The sequence below is a fragment of the Puntigrus tetrazona genome, chromosome 9 (assembly GCF_018831695.1).
Source record: "Puntigrus tetrazona isolate hp1 chromosome 9, ASM1883169v1, whole genome shotgun sequence".
Taxonomy (NCBI): Eukaryota; Metazoa; Chordata; class Actinopteri; order Cypriniformes; family Cyprinidae; genus Puntigrus; species Puntigrus tetrazona.
This window is the reverse complement of record NC_056707.1, coordinates 19,918,783-19,931,573: the sequence shown is the minus strand read 5'-3', so window position 1 is coordinate 19,931,573 and position 12,791 is coordinate 19,918,783. Positions and strand designations below refer to the sequence as shown.

The 12,791-nt window shown below is 36.8% G+C and overlaps 1 protein-coding gene across 7 annotated transcripts in view; it reads right to left on the bottom strand.

The window, feature by feature from the left end:
- spegb (striated muscle enriched protein kinase b) overlaps positions 1-12,791 on the bottom strand; it is a 73,998-nt gene that overhangs the window by 41,248 nt on the left and 19,959 nt on the right. For 2 of the 7 annotated variants that reach the window (XM_043248200.1, XM_043248201.1), the window contains exon 2: positions 437-538. In XM_043248200.1, the coding sequence (XP_043104135.1) occupies positions 437-538 (102 nt within the window). Of the gene's footprint in view, positions 1-436; positions 539-790; positions 826-3,310; positions 3,379-8,918; positions 9,648-12,791 lie in introns of those variants that run through there. The other 5 variants (XM_043248202.1, XM_043248203.1, XM_043248205.1 and 2 more) reach the window with 5 other exon arrangements.

Below are 12,791 nucleotides of genomic sequence, written 5' to 3'. Positions count from 1 at the left end.
CTTACTAACTCCTAATCCTACCCAAAACCCACATTTATTAACTACACTACTAACTATTAATAAGCAGCAAATTAGGAATTTATTGAGAGAAACGTATTAGTTAATAGTGAATAAATGTTCCCTATTCTAAGGTTTCTTCTTATTATGTTGAAAACAATTGTGCTGCTTAATTCTGTGTTGTGGTAAGGGTGATATATTTTTTCAGGATTCTTTGATGAATATAAAGTTCAAACATATGTATATTTTTGTATATGTAAATAGATATATTAATATATAAAAGAAAAAATAATCTTACTGACTCAAACTTTCAAATGATTGTGTTTCTGTAATAGAGTAAATGTTAACAAGTTCTACCATAAAATACATTTAGGACTATTTATAAAAAAAAAGGTTGATATTTAGCAGTTCAGTAGTTTATTTTAAAAGTGTCATTTACCTGCAGGCACTCGTTGGGCCTCATCCTGAAAACCTCTGGCTCCTTCTTTAGCTTCCAGGGGTATTTGTGGCTCAGCGGCTTCGTCTTCTGTAGTCTCAGAGTCTACCACAAAGAAATATGACATTAAGTCAAAAACACCTGTGATGATAACAGAAATCAAACCAAGAAAAATAATATCATAATATGACATTTGAGTTTTTCCTTTCTTGAGAAAACGTGTATCACAAAGCAGGATTTGGGGTGCCACGGTGTTAAGTGAAATAAATAAATAGAAATGGTGTCTGAAATGGGAGCTTGGTGGGGTAAGAGAAAATGAACCACTGAAGTGAGCCCAAAGATGAAAACAAACGTTACCATAACTTTGCTTCCGACAGGAGCGGAAAACTTCGCTTCCATAGTGGCAGAGGAGAGAAGCAGACAAGACATCACCGTTACTATAGAGACGAATCCCGTCCCAGAAAAAAAGATAACACAGCAACAAACTGCTGAACGGACACATTTGAACAGTTTACTGGTCCTGGTTGACTAGTACTGGCTGCACAACATCACTGCCATCTGCTTTCGATTTGTTTAGATGAATATTTCCTGAACTTCCATTGGGCAAACAATGGTAAGAGCTGGTAAGGATGCTCAAACAGGCCAATCAAAATGCAAAATGACTAACTTAATGGCTTAGTTAAAGATAAAGTCTCTGCACATTAAGTTTCATTTCATTTTTAATTAAGCAGCATCTTATTTTTATTTGCACATCAAACCCTGTGGGCTCCATTCTGCCAGTACAAATTTGTAAAAGGAGCAGCAAATTCCTGATGATTGTTAAGCAAATATTTTCATCTCTGATGACATGAGGACTGAGCTTTTAAATGTACATATTTCAATCATTTATGTATAATATATTGTTAAGCCAGTTAATGTTTATGAAATTAAATGAGATCAAGGCCAATTTAGTTACCCAGATCCGTGCTGCGGAAAATAATCTAACTATTAAAGATAATCAGAAACAACATTTTAATCCATGAGGTGCATACATATAATAAAAGGGAACTAATATGAATTCCCATGAAGGAAAATCTTCAACAGAGGATGTAATAAAGAGAGTAATCCACATTAATTCTGCCTGTCTAATTAATTATTTAAGGCATAGTTTCAATTTAAAGAGCTTTTATAGGGATCCACATCTAAAATCTCATCACATCAGTGCAAAAGTGTCAGCAGTTCGTATAAATTGTTTCAATGCTAAGCACTGCTAAGCTTTTTGCATTATTGATGCCGAGATTATAGAGCCTTTGTACATGAAGTGAATTGATTCATTGTTAGGCTCCTCTTTATCAGAGCGAACAGACAGACACTTCTAGAAAATCTTTGCATGACTTCTCAAACTCAAACAAACAGACACAACACTGACACCAACTGACACCTTCAATAACAGAGGAAATAATAATCCAAAAACACAATGGTTTATTACAAAATCACAACAGCAACACAATTCAACAACACTACCAATTCATAAAAAAAATGCACAGTCAGTACTTAAAACTGAGGATGCATTACATAGATGCTGCAGATTGATATAACGCAGACTAAATTATTTTATAATCATCAGACATGAATATGAATGATATCCCCATTAGCAGTCATTTATAATAAACGCTTCTCAGAGGTAATGGGAGCAGTGCAGCAGCGGAGGTACTTTATGCACAATTTAGGGCACAGAATTTAGATCATATTTGTCTGAACTGAACACTTCCTCTGATTTAGGCCCTCTAGGTGTCTCTGATGAGGTTATGGAGGGTCTTGATTCAGAGATTGATTACAATAACATATTCAGAGGGATATTAGATGAATTTTTGGGCTTGCCTCATAACATCAAGTGATAGAAAACCTGAATCTTAATGATTTATCATCAATCTCCAGATGCTACAGTGGATTAGACTTTGTTTTGGCAAACATTTGTGTGAAACTTTAAAGTTAGAAACACATTTTGGAAGTTGGCACATTGCATACGGCGCTGCTGAACATAATTAAATAAGGGCAGAGTTTTCTGTCTTGTGTTGGCTGTTCACATATTTCATAGAGAAATATCAAGGAGCTAACTTAACACAGAAAACAAAACAAGCAACTTTAACTCAGCAAAAGTTATTTTGAATTGGGGTAACAAAAGGGATGGAAAAATGCAATTCATACCATAAGCTTTGAAGGTTGACATATGTATGTTTTTATATGCTATCCATAAAAAAAGTCATGGTTCATATATTTTATTATATTTAATAAATTAACTTCTGTGGATCAGACTATTTGTTTTCCCAGAACGCAATACTTATGATGAAATCAGTGTTTTTAACTAAAATGAAAAATGAAATGACAAATAATTTTACTAAAGTGAAATAAAATAAATACGAGATGATAAACAAAAAAATTAATAATAATTTGGCAACTAAATTACCAAATCCACTAATTAATGAAGTACATACTACTAAATCGTAATTACAAGTAAAGCTAAATAGAAACATTAGACTACTAATACTAAATCCAAAATACTAAGATAAAACCTGATTTCAAATTTATATAAATATTCCAAAACAATATAAATAATACTTAAATCAGGTTGAAATTCATCAAATTCAGTAAAGTCCTCTTCGTGTCATTACCTCCAGTCTCAAAACTCCTTTGTTTGCCTGTTCAACTCACTCTCACGACTTTAATTCTTCAGTTTTCACATTTTCGTGACTGCTACCAGATGGATATTGCGAGATTAAAAGCTATTTCTTTCAAATTATGAAGAGAAAAATCAAAGCATCCTCGATTTTAAACAAAGACTAGACATTAGATGACTGACAGACTGAAGAGTTATCGTAAAATCTCTCTTGTAATAACCTGTTATCTATAAAGCCAAACACACCATGAGTGAACCGCCCAAAAGTTCGGTTAGAGTGTCCGGTTTTCTGAAAAGAGAAAGAGAGAAGAGGTATGTTAGCAGCTGCAGAGAAAGCTTCAAAGCGTGATTATGACTTCAAATGAGCACGACAAACAAGCATTTCAAACGAAGATCAGCAGATATCTCCAAAGCAGAGCGCTTTTGAAATGAGAACAGAGATGTAGCGATGACTAACGCTTGTGCCACTTGTCGGTCTTCAAAAAAAAACATGTCCGTCTTTGCTCTGCTAACCTAGATTTTAAATCTTATGTAGGGCATTTGGTGACTGAGAAGCTAAAAAATTAAGCTAGTTGCTTTTGCCAATCGCTGCGTTGGTGTACCCGCACGTCACCTTGGATTAAATGCATTTGCTAAAAGATAAGTATGAAAGCATCCAGCACAGCTTAAATGGACTACGGAATTGTGGATCTGATTCTGCTGCAAGCTGTTATTCCCAGTTTTCAAGCAACATACTGTAAAGCATGTCATTTCTTTGTCCATTTCTAAACAAATTCATCTTATTTAGTGGGAAACGCGATTCTCAGCTTCCCGGTATGGCTTCCTATCCACCTGTGTTCAATTTTCACAATGGATGAATGTAAACTGAAGCAACAGCGAGGATGCATAAGGCAGCAGCTGTCTGTCGCTCCCAATCCATTAGTTACAGGGAGAAATGAAATCCTAATGGCTGAAGCACCAGTAATTTCAAACCCTTCTTCTGTGAATCTGCTCCCTAACCGTATTAGCTAAGGACGGCGGCCATCCGTTTCAGAGACGTGTGCCTGGAGGGTTGCAGGGCTGGTGAAGGGGAAAGGCAAATAAAAGTGGATGAACTTTTAGAGGAATTACAAGTCGGCCGTTTGAATTCATTTGCTTAAGCTCAGCTTTTTCGGCTTGTTGTAAAGAAAACATTTACAGGGCATTAAAACTTCTGAATAATTCATAGGCCAAGAAGAATTTGTGTGCATGTGATGCCGGTTAATTTGTCATTAGCCTCCATGTTTGGCATCTTAATGGACGAAAGGGCTGGTTCCACTTCACCGCACAAGTGCCATGCATTATGCAAAAGATATGAATTCTTCTATTGCCTTGTTTAGTCAAAACTAACAACAGAGCAACCACAAACGCATTTCATGGTCGGTCCACACATAAAGACGGCTATTGACAAAGCCTACGCACACTTGAGTCGCTACAAGTACCATTAGCATTTATTTACATGTGTTTCTTGGCAGAAACTGTGTTAAAGAAAGTGTACATTTCATGTAACGTCAGTATATGATGCATAAGTAATAAAAATTAACTAGATTTAGCCTTTTCTGAACGAAATCTAAATTGGAAAAATTCAATGCATCCGATCACTTTGAAAGCTATCAATTCACCACTAAAGCATTTATTCTCAACTGCTATCTCTATATGATCAATAATAATAGGTATGCTTGCTTTTTCAAAGACCCTTCATTTCAACACAATCAATGAATCCACATAACAATCGAATCGCCAGTCTATAATTTAAGTGGTAAATGAACCGAGAGCAGACTTGGAGGTCGACATAATGTTTGAGCTTTGGTTTCTTGTCCCATGGTAAATCTGAAAACTGCTAGTAACAGAGGGCCCTTCAAGCTTCAATTACATTTTCCAAACTGACACTTATCCAAAAACGACCTGCCAAATGCACACTCGCTCCTTTGATTGCGAGCAGGCCACCGAGGGAGGATCTTCAGCCAACCATCTGTGCTGTGAAGAGCTGAGCGACTGGGTCAAGCAGAAGTAAACACGGACTCAAGCACTCGTTGTTTGACATCCAGTGACTACGTTTTATGACAACATCAAAAACAACTACAAACAAAAAAAGACAGGGCTCCACAACAAATAATTTTTTTATGGTAGTCTAATCTACAGTAATTACAAAAATTAAATCGAGTGCTCTTTGTTTTTAGCTTTATGGTAGCAAAGATAAAAATTAAATAAAATATCCATGTCTCTAACAGGTTTTTAATATACGATATAGGTGGTAAAACAAATTGATTATTGCTATTTAGCTTGATTATATTTTTAAAGCTAAATTTGCACATGCAATGCTGGGTTGTGTTTTGTGTTTACTTGACTGGGTTGTGTGAATATTAAGTTTTTGTGATATGAAATATTTTAATTATTTAAGTGGTTGCTGGGGTCTTCTGGGTGGTTGCTAGGGTGTTCTAGATATCCCATAATCATCCTGCATTCTAAGATACCTTTTTTGTCCAAAATCCTTCATTATGAAGGCAATGAACGAATTACAAGATGAATTAAAACAATAATGCAAGATGATAGGCATATGTCTGTATAGGTGTGCAAAAATGTCAAAAATATCATTTACATTTAATTCAGCACAGAACAATTTTGACAAAATTGTGAAATCTATCCCAGAATGCATTAAAATAAGCTAAATGTAAAAAGAATAATAAAAAATATTGGTGAAACCTTGATTCGGCAGCTTAGAAGGGCTAAAAAACTTTTTAAAAAATATTATATAGTCATTAGTTGGCACTAAAACAACATCAGCGGCATGAAACAAAGCTGCTTTTGTTGTCTTTTTCTAGCCACTCTAATTCTTCAGACAGAAACTTCTGAGCCCCGTTGGTCAGCACCTTGGAGAGCTCAAATTATTTTTCTTGTCAGCCCACACCACAGGCATTCATACTGGATGAATCAAACAGCTCTAGGCAACAGCTCTGGCCGTTTTGATGCATCATTTTTACCTTCTTGGTCACCAGGTAATTTATATGTTGCCAGGTTAGGCTAAGACTGAAGTCTGATGAATGCTGCCAGGCACTATTTAATCTGGGTTATGGTATATGCCTTCTGCTCTAACTCCACTCTTTCAGCCCTGAGCGAGTGGGCTATTTCAATCTCACCCAGTCTAACTTTTCATTACTCCTGCCAATGCAGCAAGTGAATCACTTCACACCTTAAGGAACACATCTCTCCCAGCTACCCGTTGCGTTCCCTAATGCTTGTGAGTCAGCAGGGCAGGTTTAGAAAAAACAGTGGTAGCTCACGTAACTCACGGGCCGATCTACACTGGTATATGATCACTATACTGATATAACTCAAACATTCTGGCAATTTACAAGGTCAGAAACAATTTACCTTTAAATTCACAGTTGTGCCTTATCTACCCATAAAATTCATACTAGTACTGTAAGTGAATATTTAAGGTAATATTTTGTACTAAAGTATTATTTAAGAGAAAATCCGGCAAACATTTATAGGTTACTTTAGGAAATTTGTAAATAACTGTGCCTTGTTATGCAAAATTTTTACTTAAGAAATTAAGAACAAATTTTACAATTAAAGAGTGTTGAGAAAAATAACTCAGCAATTGGTCTTTCTCCCATTTGTATAATAAATTATGATTAATCTTGTCTTTCTTGCATATATTTAATAATTTATACTCGAAATAATTTAAGACGATAGCTGCATTTAAAGCCAAATGCAAACGCCTTGCTGTCTTTCCAGTCAGTTAATTTACAGACAGCATTTTTGTATGAAGGCACCTTTTAAGGAAAGTGATTTCAGACAGGCTTTCAAACCATAATGTCATGTTTATCGGTCTAGAACAAATTCAAATGGGTTTTAGAGAAATCCAAGCCGATGTTGAAGTGATGAAAGTGTTTATTTCTCAGCAGAAATTGAATCATAAGTTGATAAATTAGCATTCCTCACACCATCACACATCATTTTCATTCTTTTCACCAAGCAAACATGTATAGGATTGTGAGATCCCAGGTAGTAAAGGAGTCAGCTATGATTCTATCACAAAAAATCTTAGTAAACAAGATTATACAAAAACCTCTTCATACTGCAAAATCCTGGCTGCAAAACAAGACTTCTCAGGTTTTAGACACAGCTAACAGAAAAATAAGATGTGTGTTGAGTGTGATAACAACAGCACTTGCAGTTTAATTAAAAAATCCGCTATCTTCTTTTGCTGCCTTGCAAGAACTGATATATCAGTTAGGAAATATTCATCTAGTTACCTTTAGTAGCAATGGGATAGGCTGTCTCCCTAAAACACATCAATGGAGAGATTAAATAATTACATATTATTCACATGACAAGATAGAAAATGAAACTACCATTTAACCTACATCTGAAACTATGACTCAGCCACCTGTTCGGTATCTGTCTGGTCTCTAAGCTAAATCTCTGCCCCATCCACCCGCCTGTCTCTGTCTGCCGACTAAGATCCAATTATCTTTTTCTTTCACCCATCCCCCTCTCCTCTCCTTCACACCCACTTTTCCTTTCATCTTCACAAAGATTCAGCCTGAGAGGAAGAGGTAAAAGCTTGTCCTCCTCTCACCTGTAAAATGTCACAATGACATATTGTCAAAAGAAGGGTACTCTCATGCATTTACAGCCAATAGCAAAGCGGTGGTGTGCAGATTGTTCATTTTCACTTTATGTGTCATCCAGGGAGGGAGGCACGGTTCGTATTTTGACCTGACAGTCTATATGCAGAGAAATCGTCATTAGTGTCATTAGTGGTGCATGCCAAGCCAAAATATTACAATCTGCCATTTAAAAGGATAAACTGACCAAAATGATGATTTCTGTCACCATCTGTTCTAAATCAGTACGCATTTCTTATTTTACAGAATACAAACATAAAGAACATTCACCACTTTGACTTTGCATGCATAAAACATGCAAAAAAACATATCCATTCCTTCTTTTCAAGGAATTTGTGATATCATTTGTCTTGGACCAGTAAGTATCCCCATAGCAACCCACTAAAAACACCTTAGCAACCACACAGCTATTTCTTGACAGTGGAATTTCAACAGGCATCTAGTTTTGGAGTGCAATAACAGCCTGCTGATGTGATGCTGTTGCAGTGTATACTAAACGTAGTAAAAAAACACTACAAATGCAATCATTTTAGCTGATGGTCTTGAAGTAAAATCTTCCTGTTAATGCACTAAAATGTAATGTCGTCACATTTACGATCCTACAGATCCCTAGAAATATGCATTAGGGGAAAATGGGTTGCTGCTACAAGCATTTCTGTTTTATTGCACTTGGACAAGAAAACAACCTACATGCTGACTTGCCATATGTCTTCTGTATAGTGCTGCAAAATCTAACAATACGAGTCCAATGCAGGTTTTTAAAATGAAACTTTGCTGTGATAAACAATCTTGGATCTCCTATCCCTTGAGAAGGACCACTTAAGAGGCGGCAGCAATGCACCCAAGGGGCTGTCACCTTTGTCTCCGTGGAATCCTAGCGTAACCCAGAACGCATCAGAATAAAATGGGGTTTAATGAGCCATGGACATTCACGTATTCAGCTGTAATCATCCTCATGCAATTAGCCAGATGGGTGCCGTTTGTTTACAAGAAAAGGGTGGGGCGCAGGAGTGCGAATGAGCGCTAACAGCCCTAAAGGAGGGAACTGGGTCAAGCCTCCCGCAGACAGAACACACTGAATGACAAAAACCCACACATATGGGTCAAACTCAAACTCTCAGTCAGTTATGAGTCAACATGCAAGGCAAAAACCATCAGGCATGCAAGGACTCACCTGAAAGCGTTTCTTGGACCAGATTTTCTTCATGGCTTGGAGTAATCCTGGTCTTTTGTTGCGTTTAACCGAGGTGGGAGTAACGTTTTCTGGAAGCTGGGGATTCACGGTCAGACCCAGTGGTGACCTGATCGTATCGGTAGCATGATCTGAATCCAGCTTGGACTGCTGAAAAAGCCACTTGAGAAAGGAAACGTACCCGGCTGATTGGCGATTCACCTGCTGTTATTTCTCTGAGAGCAAAACTTCTCTCTCACCAACTTGATTTTTCTGAGCATACTCCCTAAAAACTCAATTCTGTATTATAAAGTTGTTCCGCTGCAGGTATTGCGCTGCTGTTCTTTCAATTTAAGCAGCTGCTCAAACTAACACCAGGACAAAAAAACGTTCGAGAAAAAAGAACCTCCTCAGCGCTTCGAGATTCCCAGAGGCAAATAATCAGAGCCGGCTCTAAAGCATCGCTTGAGAGTTGACCAATAAGAGAGCAGAATAATAAACTCAACCAGCAGCAGCAAGCAAAGGATTGTGTGTGTGTGGAGAGGTAAGCAGAGAGAGAGCGAGTGAGAGCGAGAAACCACTACCCTGCACCGTTTCGGGGGAAGGGAGGGGAGAAAGACAAAAAGAGAGAGAGAGGAAGGGAAATATGGACAGATTGAGTGAGAGAGATAGAATGAGTCAGTCCTATTGAGCCTTGAACTGAGGGATGCCAGTTGGCAAATCCGTTATCACATCCCGTTTAGATTTTTTTACCCCTTTTCTCCCCCTCACTTTCTCGTTCTGTTGTGCACCGAGGCAGAACGTGTCTCTCCTGCCCAGCAGCAGCGGCAGCAGCTCCAGTCGGGAGTCTCCTCACCCACTGCCTTCGTTTTAATATTCAGAATCAATGCCCGTGACGTCACAGCAGCCTCCAGTCGATGGTGCCTTTTTGCAACCCACCAGCGGCACCTTTTACAAATTATTTTTGTCGCTTCGCCTTCTTAACCCCCAAGGTACAGGTGGGTGGTAAAAACAAAATCTTTAAAAATAAGTAGGTTTTATTTGTTTCTTTTTAAATACGATTACTTTTTCCATGACATATCACAATAACAGTATGTAAATAAAAATGTATTGTCAAAGATGCGATTGTATCAAAAAAAATGTAATTGCTGCTTAGAAGCAGTTAACCATGTAAACTCTGTTTCTTCTAGAGGCTAAAGGACGAAAGACGAAATTCTGTAATTTCAACAGGAATCTACACGATTATATATTTTTCATATTCAGATTTTACCAACAGAAAGTACAGCTGTGAGAGTGGTTTATCTGACATTACTCCATATTTCCACATGGCTGTGATCGTCATGCAGCAGAGCCCTAACCCCAGATATCTACTCATTCCTCTCATTTGCTTCTTCAATAGTTCAAACTAATTGATGCTTTTAGGTTTATTAAAAGGTTTATTAGAAATTACATTCCCTGGACAGAAATCAAATATCTTTAATGAGAAGACTGAGGCAATCATGTGCAGCTTTAGATTTGCATAATGAAATCATGAATTATAGAGTCTCACACCTGCGATGTTAGCAAGGGGGTCTGCGAGACACACTGATTTCGAGCTCTTTAATTTCACGAGAGCACATGATCTGTACCGCTACAGCAGCAAAGTGCATGCCATACAACAAAAACACACTCAAAAAAAGACATTGAGAAACAGACTGTGATCTACGTGACGTGGCCACTGAAACAGACTGCCATTTTTCATAGCCAAACTGCTCTCATTATACAGGCTGACGCCTGCTGAGGCAGAACATCAAGGGTGTTTTGAGAGAGCCAGACACCTGACACATTCCCTTATTCATTCTCATTAGCCGTCACTGCTCGTGTTCATAATGACCCAGGTGGATGGTTGTTTTCCTTTATTCCTGTAGTGTTGTCCACACCTGGGTCCTTTTGCTGTAATGTATCGAGTGTTAACACTGCACTGAGAAGGATATCTGGTGCACAAAATCACATATAACTGAAAAACAGCTCAGTTGGTTCCCAACCACTTTAATCATCATTAGTTTAGCTGGTCAGCCTTGAAAAATATTATCCTTCTATCCAAACGTGCTTTGCCTTTAACAACATTAATTTTCATCTAATATCAAAAATACTTCTTATTTAGATTCCCATTTGTAACACTCGCTTTTGAAGATAAAATCAATTCCTGATGAATAAATGTCTAGTCGTACATGTTTTCCTTATTAAATATACCAATTCACTCAGGAATACATCAGATAACAAAAGCAAATGGGTCAGAAATTGTGATGCTCAATATGAAATTTAATGTATCCTTACCTATATTAAATTATGCGAGTTAATTTCTCCTTATTTTACCATTTAGATTACTTGTGCCACAATTTACTGCTAGCCTTTTTTGCATGAAATAACAGTTTTTTATTATTCAGCAATGATGCACTATAACAGGAAAAAACATTTAAAATGTTAAAAAGATTTATATTTGCAGTAAATGCTGTTCTTCTAACTTCTACTTAAAGAATTTTAAAATAATAAATCAGTTTCCATTAAAATTAAGCATTAGAGCTGCTTTCAATAACAACAATAAATGTGAAGCAAACTAGCAAATTACTGAAGGATCATGTGACGCTGAAGACTGGAGTAATTACTGCTGAAAATTCAGCTTTGCCATCACAGGAATGAATTACACTTTAAATTAAAATGCTAAAATGAATGTTTATGCTATTATAAACGGACATCCAATTACAATGAACAATAACATATTTATAACCAATATTAACCTAGATTAGATTAATAAATGCTATTAAATCATTTTGCTCATAGTTAGTTGATACCTAATACATGACACTCAATGCAGTTAGTAACAATAACAAAATGAACCTTAAAATCAGAGTAATAATCAGATCATCAGTATATCAGTCTCGGACAGAATTTGTAAAACTGGTGCATCCCTAGTTAGAATGCCATTTCGTGTTGACTCAATCTATGATTCAATCTGTTTTTCTCAGATGTGAGTTGCTTGTTCAATGATGTGAACAGCAGTGTTACAAACTAGACTGCCAATTGACCTAGTCTCATTCTAAACACATTTTCTGTGTGTGTGTTTCCTCTATCTCTCTCTTCAGCCCTCTCTCCTTCTCACTGACAGACAGTGGTCAATATCTGAGGGACCAGGACAGCTCTCTCTTTTCCCTGTTTCATGGATCCCATCGATCGGTCTTAAGAACAATTATAAGTCTCGGCTCTATTCTACCAGGTGTCACACAACTGACACACGTATCTGTGTTGTTTTCATCTGTTAAGCTCCCACAAACCTCACTAACACTAGCCGAGACATTGAATCATGGTGCTGAGGAGCAATGTTTCTGATTTAGATTACTAGTAGAGGGATCAGACGCAGCTCTAGGATGAATTGGATCTTTTTTCTGCTCACATTTTAAGGTCCAATTTCAACCATAAACAAGTGAATAACTATGACCTTTGTCTCAAAAAACTCCTGCTTAGACATTGGGTGGGATTAGGGATGTAGAACATGGTCAGGCAGAATATGTGCTTTATAGGTATTAATACACATCCAATATGCTATTAATATGCACGCTAATATGCAAAAAGTTAGCAGTGAATTTTGTTTTATTTTATTTATTATTAAAAAATACTTTTATTCAGCATAGACGCATTAAACTGATGAGAAATGCTAGTAAAATATTAAACATTTCTATTTCAAAAATAAATATTTTTTTCAGGTTTCTATTTCTTGGAAGATTGTTTGTTATAATTTTCCCCACCGTGTTTCCACAAAGGTAATTGTGACTTACAAGATGTTAACTCACAATTACAAGAAAAAGGTCAGACAAAATGTTGCAATTAACAATAATTACA